Raw genomic sequence first — 17,243 nt, forward strand, 5'->3', positions numbered from 1 at the left:
GAAGCACCATTTCAGTTAGATGCTTACATTATTTACATCCCTACTGCCATAATATTAACATTTCACACTGGGAAGCTGCTTAGCATTTACAGAAAAGAGGGATTTCTTTTCTGTTACCATTTGCATTGATGTATACATATATGAACCACAAGTTTTACAGGTAGAAAGACTAACAATGAAAGCAATCCCTCTGACATCCTGAAGGTACCCTCTTACCAGGGAGGCAGAATTTCCAACACTGAACCATGTCAGGTAAAATCAAACATATGATCTACTCATGTACCATCAATATTTGTTGAACAACTTAAAAAAGACCAAGACAGATGCATGAAGGCCAGGCATATTTTGCATGGCCCAGGCAAGGAACTTAAGTTGAACAACTGTCCTGCAGCCGCAGGAGTAGATCACAACAGCAAAGGCACGCAGCTACCCTACTCTAAAAGGTGCCTTCCCTCAGATGTCCCTCAAAATGTCAGCTTTCCTGGCACTCAGCAAAGTAAGGGAGAGAACACTGACCATTTTGGAGAAGCCAGGAAATCAAATTTAGAGGTAAAACCACCTCCTGAGAATGTTCCTGGTGAAAGTAAAACATGTAACCTGATGCGGACAGATAAATAAACAAACTCTCTGTGAAATGCTCTTTGGGTTTAGATTTCTTGAAAGAGCGAAGTAGCTCAGATCAGAGGCTAGTTGTAAGTATTTCACAATAATTGCTAAAAGCTTTAAGCAAACTACAACCAGCAGCTGCTGTGTCGTTGTGCTGTGAACACAACCTAAAGCACCTCGTGTGCATCACAGTGATTGTGCCAAGCTACAGTTACTCTTGCTGAGTCAAAACTGAATCCATGCCTACCACATTATCAGTGTGCACTGTGTAAACTGAGATGTAAACCAGGTCTGAACTAGCTCTCATGAAAGGCCAAAGAACATATCTGCTATAGGAAGGAAATCTAGGACAGATTTCTGATTTCTGCTCTGGCAACCTTAGTTCAGAGGCTGTCGTCTAAGCAGGGCCAGCACTACAGGGCCTCACCTCAGCTGGGACCCTCAAGTACCAACTCAATATAGATAAAGCAAAAGATGATAGAACTTTAATTCCCATTCAGAAGAGTCACAGCTATATGCTAGCCAGTGGAAACACTGTGCAAGTTGGAAGACCAACATTTTTGAGTCATTCCAGAAAGAAGAAAGAGCCAATCAGCAATATCTATCTTTACTAAGCACAATTGCTGTTTCAGTTGTTTGCATCTTGCCCATAAAGTATGGACGTGATGGGTGTTGTCAGCACTGCTATGCACATGCAGATTAATCTGTGCATGCACAACAACCACTTGTCTGATGTGGCTAGTTTGGGGTTTTTTTGGTATTCCAAAGGTGGCAACCATACGGCTGAGAAGACCATACATTACGGCAGAGTATATGTTTGTGTGCAACATATTTCAGCCAGCATTTCAACTCAAAAAAGAAAATAATGTGCTTGGATCAGGAAGTTTATATTTCACGGCAGCACTGTAATTCTCTAAAACAAATACACTTGTCCCTTTGCAGTGTAAAAGCAGTACAAGTATCTTCCAAGATAAAAAGGTACAAACTGTCTTCATTGCTGCATATGGTCTACTTCTGAGTTAGTGCTCATGCAACTGTCCAGTGATTAAAAAAACCCACCAACTAAAAGCCAATATCAAAAACGCTACTTATTTTCCAGGTCCCTTCCTCCACCTCACTACATCTATGTTTGGGTCTGTTTTTCATGAAGATGGAAAAAATCTTGACAATTATCACAAAAAATACAGACAAAAGTTTCTGCAAGGTAAATGTGAGACTCAGTCCCTAAACCATACATTTTTGATTATTTTTAGATTTAAATCCTAGAGAGAAAAAATATTTTTAAAAACAGAAAATCATAGTAGAAGTACTTTTATGATATTTTGGATCTGTGTTAACTATACATGAGATTTGCTGTTATCCTCATCAAACACATGATTCCACTGAAAGTGTGTGTGTGGGGGGGGTGTTAGAAACACAACTACAGAACTTCACACCTCTTCTAAATATTCTTTGTATAACCTGTAATTGCTTACATTTCCCTAGTTACAGTCTTATGAACATCCCATAAAATCAACAAAAAAGTAAGGAAAGGAGACAGCATTTCCTCATAAAAGGACAAAATCCTAAGAGATACATCAAGTACTTGACACTGAAATTTGTGTTTCAAAAAGAAATACATAACTGATTAATTACTGAAACAAAGAACATGAAGGTTTTTTGCACTTCTCACCAGATCTTGAGATGGGATCTTAAAAGCCTCTCATTGATCATATAATCAAGGTACCTTAAATACTAATTGCTTCTCTGCTTTCCCATAAAAACTAATCTCTTCCCCACACTATAGTTCTACTTCTTTTATATCCTTTTGCATTTCACAGTTTGTACATTCAAGTCCACAAACAAGAAGAAATGTCAGAAAATTTAATTGCCAATCTTTCGTATGCTGTCCCCTAAAAAGAAATTTTAAGCAACATTGAATGTAAGTTACAAGCACTTGGATCAAAATAGGATAAGATTAAAGCAGAGCTATATAAATTCACTGGAGCATTTCATTCAAGGGTATTTAGGTAGAAACACTAGGATGAGACAATGTGATCTCTACACATCCAAAAATGCTAGCCGCTGCTCCATGGACCACAGTTTGACAGACAAAGGTCAGAGATGTGCATAGCTGTTTGAAATCAAAGTATTAATACACAGCAATCCCAAAGTAAGGACATACAACTAAAGTCTCAAATCCTTTTAGGAGGAAGATCTACAGAGGAAAATATCATGATATTCCATCATTTCACAAGAGTTACACCTGTCCTCTCCATTCCATGTTCAGAACATGGGTTTCACACCAATTAAGTATTTTGAAATAGTATTATGTATAAATACCAATTTCTTGTAATTCCTCTATCCCACCCACACCCTCCACTGCAGAAACTTCATTGGAAAGGTGACACTAGAGTGTTGGCAAACTCATTCTTTCACTCTTGCCTCTCCTGTGTTTGACACTGGGTTGCACCACTATCTGCCTTTTTGGGGCATACGCTGCAGAGACCACCACCCTGACCCCTTGCAACTTCCTTTCTCCTCAGAGTTTTGAAAAGTATTAGTGAAAATGAACAGGAGCCAAATACAGAGAGAATAAAGTGACACAGCTAGAATTCAAGTCAGACTTACAAGTGACCTTACTGCCCACAGATATGCCAAGTTCAACAAGTGTAACACGAAAGTCTGATCAGTAAGTGGCCTTTATGAATGGAGCTGCCTGGACACAGCCACCACGTAGGCAGGAAAGAGAGCTCTGCATCTGCCATATGGTGCTGCAAGCAAGAACCAACTGACACTTCAACACCTCACTTCCTAAGATGTATTAGTTAGAATCTAAGCATCAAAAAGAAATACAAAGCCTGTTCCATGCTCTACACCAAAAATTACTTGGAAACAGGATTTAAACCCATCCCTACTGCCCCAAACAGTGACAGAGTTAGTCTTCTTGCACAAAATTACTTTGCAGCACCACACTGACACTTACCAAAGCATTACATCTTTGGTAAGTGTCAGTACTTCATACTACAAATACAATGAGTATACAAACCATGGCAGCACCTAATTTCAGTGTCTAAAGCAGTCCATGATGAACGGATCAAGCTGTTACATTTGGGCATTATCAAAAGCCAACACATATGAAGTCATGCTTTTCACTAAGAAAAGGATTAGCAAATACTTGGAGCCTAGACAAATACAGAAGGTTCTCCAACTGTGCCTGAACAAAACTTTGAGGTGAAAAGAAAGGGCATGCTTGAGGAATTAAATTATTAAAAAATACCTGAAACTAAATCAATCTCTAATATGGGAGAAATTACCACTTTCAGGGACTGTATCTGTTAAAAGAGCTGCACTAACATATAATTTTAATATGAGTGGTGGATCCTTTCTCACTGGGGACTGATTTCAGTTTAGTTTAGGGGCTAACACTGAAGAAATGTGTGGCTGAACTACACTTCAATTACAGATAGAGGTAATCAAGTAATTTTATTTTATATTTATTTAGTTAGGGGTATGCTTTATCTGCTCAAAGGCAGGCACCGACCATTGGATGAGTTAAATTGTACCAACAGTTTGATGCACTGCACCAACTAGCACTACATCAATTATGAAAGAAAATGTAGACCTTCATGTTCCAGATAGTTACATGTCACATGAATCTCACCCCGGAGTTCATAATCAAGGATGCATTTTTGGAAAGGAGCTATAAGCTTTCAAGTTGGATGTACAGTGCACTGGGCAATGTTTTCAGCCTATGATGATCTGCAGGTTTGACTAGACGGTCCCCCTAGCAAGATGAAGTTTTTGGTATTAAAAAATAGCTAGATGATCAGAAAAGAAATGCAGACCTCCATGGGATAATCAGAGTCTTGGCAGAAAGAGCAAGAGAAAGAAAAAACCCAACACAGAAACAGCCTACAGAAAGACCATTGTTTATTTCTTTATTCTTCGAATTTTGATAGCAAGCACCTCTTCCACTTTCTACCTTTTAAATAATTTCATATTTTTCATTAAAGGCAGCTTATGTAAACAACGCCATGCTAACACACTTTATCATAGTACTTATGCTGGCCTGTATATTGTAAATTACACATTGAGTTGAGAAACTGCATTCTTGCTGTTATCACCACGGAGTCCCTATATTAGTGTAGAAACTCACTTTCAGTGTCTGTCACACATTTTGAGCTGCTTTAGGGACAGTCTTCAGCCAAGCCTTAGAAAATGTGTATCCCCTCCATCCCCCAAAAGGGGAAAATATAGAGTTAAGCCAAGTTTATCAAGCACACAAATCTAAGTTCTTCATCACAGTGGAAATCTCATAGGAGGTTTTAACACAAAAGTATGTACACAGACTTCAAGGTCTGATCAGGCACACCCATCTAGCCCAGCATCCTAAGCCCAAGTGACCAATAATGGAACCAAAAGGGATGGATACAGGCAAGGAAAAGCACAACACAGCAACACAGTGCCAGAACACGCTCCCCATTTCTAGCTTCCACAATAACAGGTCTTGGGACACGCAAAGTCGACAGATGCACAGGACCTGCCCCAAGGTATCCTGCCCAGCCTCTGGCTGCTAAAGAGGGTCATGTACATACCAAGCCCAGAAGTATATCTTTTAAATATCATAAGCAGCACTACAAACCTACTTTGGGAAGCTGAATCTAACACCTAAACTTAGGTGTCTGTTTTGACAGTGAATCCTGCTCTTGGTGTTTTGAGCATCTTTCGGGCAAATCTTCACAATCCATTTGAGCATTGTTTGTCCTCAGTAACACTGCATCATTAGCTAGTTCAGTATTCAGTCATTCACACAGAAATTTTGACTTCTGTCAGTTTAAGAAACTTCCTCAGATGTACCCAATAGTAAGTGTAAATAGCCAAGCGTTTAAAAGTTTTAACTTTTCAATGGTTACAGTGCTTGGATATCCTAACTGCTGTAGTAACGATGTAAGTATAAAGAATGATTAGTGACTATCTTAAGTAGGGGTCTGAGGAACAGAAGCTACGCCACAAAGCATTTCTTACTGATCATGAGTGCCTGGAAAATTACCACTTGTGTTAGCACATCTCAGTTCTTTCACAGGGTCTGTCACAACCGCTTAATGTCACACCTGAGGAAAAAATGTATCTCAAAGTACAGCTACCACATAAGATTTTAAGTCTTAAACCACAGATAAAAAGTTAACTGTCTTCCAAATGTAACATGTGTTTCAACCTCAAAGAGAGGTTTTTTGATAACGCTAGCAAATTAAAAGGCAATTCTTTGCAATATGACTTTTTTTGAGATAAATTACTCTTTAGGAGCTAGTAGAGTCCTTGTAAAAGTAGATGTGGTATTCATTTCTGTTAAGTATTTCCAACACAGGTTCTTTTTCTCTAATGCTCAAATCATCTATCTTTCCCAAAGCCTGACAACACAATCCATCTGAGACAGGTTCCAAGACTATCCCAGTCTCAGGTAAGTGCCTTGTTAGGAAAGCTAAATCACAATACCCAATATCCAAGCAGGTTTTTCTTCCAGTTGAAAATCCATGTAACAGCTTCCTATATTACTAACAGGTTTGTGGTCAAGATTCTCATCTTACATTAAGATGATAAAGATTTAATTTACATAATTTTGAACCCAGTGACTGTGCCCTTCCATATACGCATATTCTTCTATAAATACCGTACACAAAGCTATATTGAGGTCTGAGAAACACTTGGGCAATTTCCTGCCCCCAGTATTCCTCCTGTTTCCACCTGTGGATATTTTGCCATCACCACTGTCACTTATTATTCATTCCTTGCAGGTATTCCACCTTTACGTACCTCTAACACAGAGTGTAAGTATCTAGGAGATAAGTATTCACCTTAGCCCTCATGACACTCCATGAACAGGAACTAAATGGAAAGACAAATATTTTACAGCCACAAGTTTTGATTTCTTGGATATAAGCAACTTCTGGTTTAACTATGTGAATGTGTCCCATTCACATCTTTTATTATTCCAATGTTGGTCTCACCAACTGTAGAGAGCCTCTCTGTAGGCTCCTGAGTCTTCCCATCAATGCAGGCACTGCTATCACATTGACTTTTTTCCCTCGGGGAATTTTGTTAGCATCTATTTTTTGACGGCTGTTTATAATGATCCCTGTAATCTCTTCTGTCAAAGCTTTTGCAGAATACCATCACACCTCCCAGTAAGCCAGCCTGAGGGTCTTCATTTCTATGTATCCCCATTTTGATTTGTGGTACTCTTTGGAAAAGTTGTTTTCATTACATCTCAAAACCACTAGTCTTTCATGCACCCTGTGATATTCAGTGAAATGCTAAGACATGAAGCTGCCCATCTTATACTGACTGCTAAAGAGAAATCTGAAAAAGAGATATAAATTTTAATTGAAGAAGGCATACAAGAGAAACAAAAAATCAAGTCATACAATTCAACAAGAAAAGGAAAGACTAGGCTAAACCAGCTGTGATATTACACCACTGACCTTTAAGCTAGGTAACCCGTAAATAGGTTTTCAAATATCTTCTGCAGGAAAGGCAAAAAGGTCATAATTACCTGCTCAGGGCAGAGACTTCCAGAGGGAGAATTTGGTGGGATGTTTTAAGGAAAGTAATGTTCTGTTCTGAGCAACTATGCAAAGCAATATTCTAATGAGCTGAAAAAGTAACTAAGAGCAGCAATGGAATAAGCAGAGCCTCTTGATTATTATAGATTTATCCAAAAAAATTTAGTGAAATGACATTGACTAACAAAGCACAAGTCAATGCCAGGTAGGAACCACTTTCTAAACCCTATTTTATTACTCCGCTTCTTGCATTCTTGCAATGCTGCAAGACTTGGTTTGGGAAAGGGTTGCAAGCAGATGGTGAATGAGGAACTCTGGGAACATTCCCCCAAATTTACTTAATTCTTCTTTACTAGAGTATTCTACATCAGCAACAAAGCCACGCAAATGCCAATACGGGCATAAATACTTAAAGTTTATTGTACATTTAGCTGCTTTAAAAAAATCAGCTACACATGATACTTGTCCATAATTCCAGACTGAATGCAACTGATTCCTACCACACAGGAGACTTAATCTATGCCAAAAATTGTATTTCATTAAGAAAACGATATTATGGAGCATCTGAGATCATGTAACAGACAAAACAGAATGCCAGAGAAATTTTGACTGCCAGTACCCCACAGTGACTGCCTGATTATTTGCAGATGGGATATGGAAAAATTGTGAAATTATTGGAATTTTGGGTCCTGTACGAAAGCATTACTTCAGACTGGATGTGTCATGGCAAATATCTATTATAATTTGAATACGTTCTTAGATTTTGCTTTCCGTGCTTAGAACTGGTTATGCTTACTTCTTTAGACTTATTAACTGAAAAAGACTGCATTCTTCAAAGCCCAAAACAAAACCCTTAGGTGATAGCATGAAACAGTGCCAGTAAGTCAACTATCAATACTGATTGTATTTATCCAATAATTAAACTAAAAACTAATTTAAATCAATCTCCTTTGGAAAAGCCAACTGTTCAACAAGCACAACAATTGGTCTAGGATCAATCAGTGAACATGAGATCAATTAAAACCAGCTTAAGTTTTTGTAGGAGGACAATTCACACAACTTGAGTTAGATGTCTATTCATTTCAGTACTCCCACAATGCAGCCCTTAAGCTCTGTTGTAAAGCAGAAATACCACTATCACCCTCCGCTGTCTAGCCAGCACTCTAAGTAGTTCCACATTTAATTAAAGACACAGTATACCCTTTGTTAGCACAGATAGTCTGGTCACTTTAAAGGACTGCTATCGTTTTAGCCACACACACACAGAAATTAAACTCTGGAAACCATCTGTTGAAAAACTATCAAAACTAAATTGCTTTACAATTTTATTTGTACCTACTCTGAAGGTGATACATGTATGAAAGTGAAAGCTGTTTCCTTCTCACGGTTTTATTATTTGTAGAAGCTTAACACTGAAGATGTTAAGTCCCTCCCCTTCCAAATAATACCACTAAAAGTGCAATTCTTTCAGAAATACGGATTTCTCAGCAGCTTGAGCCACCTGATTTTCAGCTAACTTTAGAAATGCAAAGGGGAGGCATGGCCGAGAAAATAACAGGAAAAGGCATAGAAAAATAATTCAGATTATGTGGATAATAAAAACATTTTATAAAAAGGTGAACCTCCTCACAAAAAAAAAAAAAAAAGTAAAAAAGAAACAGCCGAAGCCTCGGGCAGGCTGCCAGCCGGAAGGCGCTGCAGTAACCTCTCCGTCCACACGGGAGCTGTACTGGCACATTGCACCGCTCCGGCTCCCAAGCTCCGGCATCCCGACACCAGCGTTTAGGGAAACAGATGAAGTCCCAACGCACCGTTTATGTCTTTTTCTCAAAGGGATCTGCACGTTTTCAGCAAAGCTGGCGGCACAGAAACGCCCTGGGCGCTGGGCAAGGCGCGGTGCGCTCCGCCGCCGCGGCTCTCCCGGCGGCCAAGCCCCGCGGGAGCGGCACGGCGGTGCCGGAGGATGGAAGGGGAGAAGCCGCTTTTCTGCCTCGGAAACGTCCACGGAAAGCAGCCTCAAAGTCCGTCCCATGGACACGCGAGTCTTAACTGCGCGGGCTAACAGCGATCCCCCGGCTGCCGTGAGCTGTTGGACGAGGAGCGACGGCGACATCAGCGACGTCCCCTGCCCGCGACGGACCCTCCCGTGGGGGGCAGCTCCCAGAGAGACTCCGGCTCCACCGGCCCCGCGGGGAGGACACGTCGTGGGGGCCGGGGGCGGTGCGCCTACCGCTCGACTTTCTCGTCCCCGGCAGCCCCGGGCTCCGGCCGGTTCCTTCCCAGCGGAGCTCACGTCCACGCCGCTGCTCCCGCTCGCGGCTCGACCTCCCCAGCAGGAGGGGGCCGGCAGCCCCGCGCAGGGGTGGCCACGCCGGCACGGCCCCGCGCCCTGGGCTCGCCCCCGCTGCCGCCCCACGTGCCGGCCCGGTGCCCGCGGAGCCGGAGCGCGGCTCACCTGCCGGAGAGCGGCCCTTCCCGCTGCCCCGGCCCTTCCCGCTGTCCCGGGTGAGCAGCCGGCGCCACTCACCTCTCTTGCTGCGTCTCCAGCGGCCGGGCTGGCAGTGGCCGTAATCCATGCAGTTCAGGATGATCAAGGCAAAGGAGAAGAGGCGAAACTGCATCCTGGGCCGCTGGGGTGGGCAGCCTCCTCCGGCGGCAGCGAAGGGCGGCGAGACGAGCGGCGTGCGGGGCGAGGAGGGGCCGGCGGAGGGTCGCGGGGCAGCGGCTGCCGCTGGGGACCGCAGGAGTTTACACGCCTCTTGCCGCCCTTCTCGGGCGCTGCGAACTCACCGCCGCTTCCAGCATCTCCCCTATGCTGCAGGGAGAGAGAGGTGAAAGGCTTGGCACCGTGCTCTCCTGGTCCTCCCCTGCTCCGGCTCTCCCCAAAAACAGACAGAGAAAAATCACAACGCGGGTCGGGGCAGGAGCGGGACCGCGGAGCAGAGTCACCGAGAGCCCCGAGCGTGTCCCACAGCTGCGGGCGAGCGCTGCTGCCGGGCCCCCGCGCGCCCCGGGACGGGCTGTCAGCCGGGGGACAGCGCTATTTATCCCGGCGCGGGCGCTCCCCGCCCACACGCGCTCAGGTCGCGGCACGGCGGGGCGAAGCCGTCCCCCCCTACCTCCCGCGGCGCGGCCCCGCGGCCACCCCGTCCCGCCGCCGGGTCCCGAGCGCGGCTCCGCGCCGCGGGGCAGCCCCACGCGGGCCGGCGGCGGCCGCCGGGGCGCGGGCTCGGCGGAGCGGGCGGCGGGGGGCTCCCGGGCACATGCAGGCGGTGTCCGCGCCGGGCCCCCGGCCGCCCGCCTCCGCCCGCTCCTTTTATGCGGCGAGGCGGGGGCGCGGGCGGCGGGGCCGTGCGGGCTCCGCGGGGATGCGCGGCGGCGCGGGGCCGCGGTACGTGGGTGGTGCCGCCGCCCCGGCCCTCCCGCCGCCCAGCCCTGGCGCCGCCCGCCCCGGCCCGCGCCCCCGCCTCCGCCGGGCCCTAACGCCAGCCCGGCCGTTCGCCGGGAGGCTGCGTTCGCCTGGAGGCTCTTCCTCGGCGGGCTTCTCCCTCTCCCCGCAAAGCCTCCTCGTCGTTTCTTTGCCCTGCTTAGCGCCTGCTGAAACCTAGTCCTCCTCATTTCTCGCCCTCTTCTTTTTTATTTTTCCTTTCCCTTTTCTTTTCTTCTTGATAATTATGTCTTTCAACCCTGGATTTAAGAGCTTGATTGATTTATTCCACCCCCCACCTCACCCCCCTCTTTCCTTCTGACTTCCTAAAATCTGATCTCACACTTTTCAAAGTCTCTTCCTTGAAACACCACTTTCATTGTCTTGGCAAGATGGCTCTAGAAGTCCTAAAGTGTGAGTTCAGTAAGTGATTTGTACTGGTTTCTAGCCACATCTCTACTTGGCAAAGCTATTGTAAAGCTAGTAAAATGGGAATCCCAGCAGTACAGATAAGGAAGGCTGAAACAAGGGGAAAGCCAAAAGTTTCTAAGTGAATTTACTTTTAATACAGGAGGCTCTGTTAATTCCTCGTAACATCCACTACACTGACTCCACAGTGCCATTTATTTCTCTGCTCCTCACTCACAGCCTCACTGCAGGTATGGACAGACCGTGACTCTTTGCTTGTGGTGCTCATCCCGTTGTGCCTGACCTAATGAGCCCCGTAGGGCCTGGGGCTCTATGGAGCAGGTGCAAAAGCTGGGAGGCAGCGTGGGTCTGGCAAAGCTGGTGCAAAGCCAGGTTTCATAAACCCAGCTGGATCCAGGATCGAGGCTGGGTCTGTGCTGGGTGTTTCTGCTCCTCCTTCTTGCTCCCTCCCCCCAAACCCCGCGCCAATAACTCTGGTGCTGAAATACCTGAGCTGCCTCAGGATGGAGCCAGCTAGGTTCTCACAAAAGCAGATGTACTCTTTCCACAGCAGAGCTGGCCTCAGAAAGAGCATAACTGCATTCATGTGGCATTGTGCCTGAGCTAATACATCGTGTTAGACCCAGGCTGGCTTTTCATCCATGGCCTGAACAATCTAACCACAGATAAGTGAGGTCTGACTGTATGGTGTTTGCCATACCACCCTGAGACCTCAGAATTTTTGACTGCATTTATCATAAAATATTCTTCTGGGACAGAGAAGCATCAGTATCATCAGTTTCCATACTGAAGACTGAGTTACAAAGAGGGTAAATAACTTGCCTGAAATCAAAAGGGGTGTATGAGACAGTGTCAAAACTGTATCCTGAGTTTCCCAAGCTCTCAGATATTTCTGTAATCCCTGTGCTGGTTTTCTTTATATTTTTCTAGTGTACAGTAGTAGTTCTACACTAGTTTAATCACTAGTATCAAATGCAAAGATTTTTTAAAGTCACACTACAGTAGGGATTGAGAGCACTCTCAGCAAATTTGCAGAAGACACTAAGCTGAGTGGTGCAGCTGACACACCTGAAGGATGGCATCCATCCAGAGGGACCTGGACAAGCTCAAGAAGTGGGCACATGGGAATCTCATGAGGTTTGACAAGACCAAATGCTAGTGCTGCACCAGGGTTGGGGCAAACCCCCAGTACCAACACAAGAGCAGCCCTGCCGAGATAGACTTGGGGGTGCCATGGATGAAAGGCTGGACATGACCCAGCCATGTGCACTGGCAGCCCAGAAAGCCAAATGTGTCCTGGGCTGCATCCATAGCAGTGTGGCCAGCAAGGAAGGAGTTTCTGCCCCTCTACTGCACCCTGCTGACATCCCACCTGGAATGCTGCATCCAGCTCTGGGGTCCCCAGCACAGGAAAGACATTTTGTTGACACTTGTTGGAGTGAGTCCAGAGGAGGCCACCAAGATGATTAGAGGGATGGAGCACTTTTCCAGGAAAGCCTGAGAGAACTGTGATTATTCAGTCTGGAAAAAAGAAGGCTTTGGGGTGACCTAATTGCAACCTTCCAGTACCTGAAGGGAGCCTACAAGAAAAGAGGAGAGAGACTTTTTACAAGGGCCTGTAGTGACACAACAAGAGGGGATGTCTTCAAACTGAAGGAGAGTAGTTCCATACAAGCTATTAGGAAGAAATATTTTACTGTGAGGGTGGTAAGACACTGGCACAGATTGCCCAGAGAAGCTGTGGGTGCCCCATCCCTGGAAATGCTGAAGGCTAGGTTGGATGAGGCTCAGAAAAATCTGGTCTAGTAGAAGGTGTCCCTGCTCATGGTAGGAAGGTTGGAACTAGAGATTCTTTAAGGTCCCTTTCCAGTGCAAGCCATTTTATGATTCTATGACATGAGTATTTTCTGATGCAAAATATTTATTTATTTTAACTGTCATTATGAGGTTAGAGTGTATGAGATCCCATTGTGTTATGCAGAGCACCAGGACCTTTCAGTGTTGTCATAATCTAAGAATTACAAGGATGTGACCTGTCAACTAATTAACACAGACCTAAGAACTCAGTCAGACAAGGTCAGTCTAGCTTACTGTCAGTGGTATCCAACTGGATTTGGAGTGGATGCAAAGGGAAAGAATGCCAAAAAAAGGCATGTATATGTGTGGTTTATGGTCTTTATTTTCCCCAATCTACTTTCACAGTGAAACTTTCCTGTAAAACTTGTTGCAACAGAGGCCATAATTTATTTCAGTCTAGTGTGTTTACTGGCAACTGGAGCTCTCCAAATATGTAGTCCCTGTATCCACTCTAACTTCATGTGACATGTTGTGTACCTTAGACAGCTAAAAGTGAGACTTTTTGCACCAGCATTATCTTTAGAGTATGTGCTTGCAGTTTTCTGATGCAGAAATAAGAAGTGTACCAGCACCCTAGAGATCCTCCCAAGCTTTAATGCCAGGGAGAGAGAGATCAGACTACAAGGGGAAATCAAACAAAGGTGTTAACTACACTTTTGTGAGGTCTCCAGGAACTAATCTCCTTTACTGTTTCACATCTACAAACCCATAATCATGGGGCTTTGACTCTACAACAGTTACCTAGAGTCTTGGAGTCCTTTGTGCAAACAGTGATATCAGGACCTCCCCACTAACACAACTCCACTTCTGGAAGCGTCTGAAATAAAGAAAAGAATGGACTTTCTGAAAGGTGTCTTGCTGACACTGAAGATTACTGAGGTCTCTCCAAGTGTGGTGTCAATGGCCTGGAAGCCAAACCAGAGTCTGCAGAGCCCAGAACAGTTTTGGAGCCAGAGGGAAAAAAGTCGGATGCTCCAAGAGATTAAAAAGCAGGGGAAGGAAAAGTACTAGGATGAGTTCTGTAGGACATGGTAGCCCTTTGTCTCTGCAGCTTCACTTAAATGAACAGAGAGGAACTGACTGTAGGTATGGCACCCCGTGTGTGCTGCGGCTCTAATCAATACTGCACTCATTCTAAGGTGGGCTTTGTCAAAGTGAGGAACTGGGAAAATTATCTGAGCGTGTTCAATTAACAGAGTCATAGAAAAAATGCTTTAGTCAAGGCCCAAGTAGATGATGTGGCAATGATTGAAATACCAGATGATGATGGTCTGGGCAACAGCTTTAGCAATGGGGATAGCTAAGAATGGGTGTATTTTACATAGTGTTCAAAACACTCAGCAGCCAAATTAATGTATTTGAATAGTGCTGAGATGATTCATTGCGCACTGTTCAGAAATCATATTATTTTCTAGAACTAAATTTCAGTTCATAGAAAATTAATTTTTATGTGTTGTGCTACACAGAGGTTTCACTGACTGTAAAAGATCTTACCTTCTACATTTCAGCTGTATTAAAGCCAAAGCGCTGCTGCTTTTGCAATATAAAGTAATTGTAATTGAATCTTTCCATTCTTTATTTGGCTCCATAGGATGTGATCTGTAAGTATCCTAACTTCATCATCTTAAAACGAACAACACCAGGCTGTACTTTAAAAGAAATTTCTATATATTATAACTGGCCAACTCATTGCTACATGAAAGTCATGATCTTTCCTAAGACCAGAATCTCAGCAATAACATGTAAGTCTTAGCAGCCTTACATTGCAGTAGAAAAGATATATATTTATTTTCAGTGAAAGAAATGAGGGATTCTGACAAGCTGTACACCTAACCTTCAAAAAGAAGGTTATTCCAAAAAGAAATATATTTATATACAACCCAGCTTCCAACTTTTTACTTCTAAGTCAATTTAAGTTCTTAAAATACACTTACTTCATTAGTTCTTCAAAATGTCATCTGAAATAATAATAACAATAATGGAATATTGTGGGGTATGCCCAGCCCCTGCCCTGGAGGGATCTCTGCTGAGATAAGAGATTTCATAATCACCCAGCAGGACTCCCTGGAAAGGCAACCACTTCTTTGGTCACAGCAAGAAAAGACAGACCCACAATCCTTTAGGAGACCCTATGCAGATCCTTTATAACCCATTGACCTTTACCCATCCCCTGTATCCCTATAAAAGCTAAGGCCTCTGCCCCTGTGGGACAGAGAGAGCTCTTGTCCCTGGCTTCCTCCTTCGCCGGAGGGGACCCACAATAAAGCTCCTTCCATGCGGAACCAGCCACACAAGCCTCTCGTCTCTCTCTCTGGTCTGGCTTGGCCTGGAGGCTGCCCTGCAGAGCTGAGCTGGAATCACGAGCTGATAATCACTAAAGAGCTGACAGTCTCTGCAAGGGCCCTCCCGCCAGCAGCTGAGGGAAGACACCGGGCCTCGGGAAGGTGATTCCTTTTGGGACCATCTCTCTGGACTGGTCACCTCTTCCTGGGTCAGAGCCACTGGCCCCATCACCAGCTGTAATAGAATATTGTGCCCAGTTTGGGGTCTCCCAAAACCAGAGCAAGGCCACTGGAGAACCACAATGTTTGGGGGCTGGACCACTAGCCCTGTGAAGGAAGGCTGAAGAAGCGGGACTTGTTCACCCTGAAGGAGAGGATTTAGAGGAGACCAAACAGTTCCTTTCCATACCTGCAAGGAGGTTACTGAGCAGGAAGTCCCAGGATCCTTATGGAGGTGCTGGACAGAAGAACAGGAGACAGTGGTCATGTCCCAAAACAGGAGAGATTTGTGTTGGGTATAATAGAAAATAATTTTCCCTCTGAGTATGAGTAAGAACTGGAAGCAGTTTGGCCAGAGAAGTTGTGGACTCTCCTTCCTAGAACAAGGCCTTAAGCAGCAGGGTCTGGCCTCTGCTGATTTTATTTGCTTTTAGCAAGAGGTTGTACTCAGGACCTCCCAAGGTCCCTGCTAACTTTCATGATCTGTCAATCCTATAAAACACATGAGCTCCCAAAACAGGCTGAGAAGACTGCCCTGTGCACCTCTAGACACCTGTGTATGTGTCTTCAAGTCAAACCCTGGGGAGATCAAAAGATTGTTGTCCTTCTAACTCTCCTCCTGCTCTGGAACAGGATCAAACTCCTCAATTTTTTACCTCCTTGTGCAGACATTGTTCATGCAGCGCTTCCAACAGTATCTGTGAGCATTTTGCCTAAAGAACAAATTCATCAATTCATCAAAGCTGAATGTTTATATTAAGGGCTCAGAGAAGCAAATGGAAAGAAGGGATAACATCTCTAAAATAACTTCTGTAGCTCTCAAGTTAAATTTTCAGTTCTTTCTGGAAAAAAAAAAAAAAGAAAATATAGAAACACAAAAAATTGTAAGAAAAATATATTCTCAATGGTGTGTATCCTCCTTTCCCAGTTTGGACTGGCACCAGACTACCAGTTCCTGCCTGCCAGCTTTGGAGACCATATTTCTCTTGGAGTGTGCAAGAGCCTGTGTGCTCCTCTGTGGATACTGTATTCTGAAGGCGAGAGTTCAAATTCCAGCCTGGCAGCTGCAGAAAATCCACTTCTTTGCAGAATGGTGATTTTATTTTGCCAGCATATAGATCAGAAAATTACTGAATAAATTAATGTAAAGTTCAAGCTTTCTGTTTTGCAATGCTTTTCATGGCACTGTAACTACAGAGGAGGTTTGCAACATATATATGGGCTTAAATTTTCTCTAATATGGCCTCAACAAAATGGCTTCACAAGGACCTGGAATGCAAAGATGAAATGGTGAGCTGGTGTCTGCATAGTTTTTTCACAAAGGTTTTACATCCTGTGCCCTAAGCTTTATGCAATCTCTGCTTTATCTCTCATACACGTACAGACTCACCCACAAAAAATCATAGAGTAACTGAGTTTGGAAGGGACCATGGAAGATCATCTCACTCAAAGCAGAACTAACTTCAAAGTTAGGTCAGGTTGCTGAGAGCCTTGTCTAGCTGAGGTTTGAAAAAGATCACGGTGGAAGATTCCACAAGTTCTCTGGGTGACTTCTTCCAGTGCTTGTCCACCCTCACAGTGAAAATTTTTTCCATATCTCCAGAGAAAACTTTCCTCATTGCAAGCTGTGATCATTGCTCTTTTGCTTTTCTCTGTGAACCCCATCTTCTTATAAGCTCCCTTTTATACCTGAATATATATATATGTTTGTAGATATATATATGTTTGTAGGTATATTTAATTATATGTAATAAATATGTATAAAAATTATACATATATTTGTACCCTATTCTAAATGTATGTTTACTTTTTATTTCTACTTTGTTATTCCTCCATTTCCTTATCACCCATGCATCAAATGGAGAAAATATTTAAGATATT

At 44.1% G+C, this 17,243-nt stretch overlaps 1 protein-coding gene across 1 annotated transcript in view; it reads right to left on the bottom strand.

Moving 5' to 3' along the window:
- RSPO2 (R-spondin 2) overlaps positions 1-10,331 on the bottom strand; it is a 112,871-nt gene extending 102,540 nt beyond the window's left edge. The window contains exons 1-2 of the mRNA XM_069006031.1: positions 10,268-10,331; positions 9,676-9,963 (exon numbers count right to left, since the gene is read on the bottom strand). Coding sequence (XP_068862132.1) covers positions 9,676-9,769 — 94 coding nt within the window. The 5' untranslated portion in view covers positions 9,770-9,963; positions 10,268-10,331. The remainder of the gene's footprint in view (positions 1-9,675; positions 9,964-10,267) is intronic.
- Positions 10,332-17,243: the final 6,912 nt, after the last annotated feature.

Source organism: Aphelocoma coerulescens, chromosome 2, assembly GCF_041296385.1.
Source record: "Aphelocoma coerulescens isolate FSJ_1873_10779 chromosome 2, UR_Acoe_1.0, whole genome shotgun sequence".
NCBI lineage: Eukaryota > Metazoa > Chordata > Aves > Passeriformes > Corvidae > Aphelocoma > Aphelocoma coerulescens.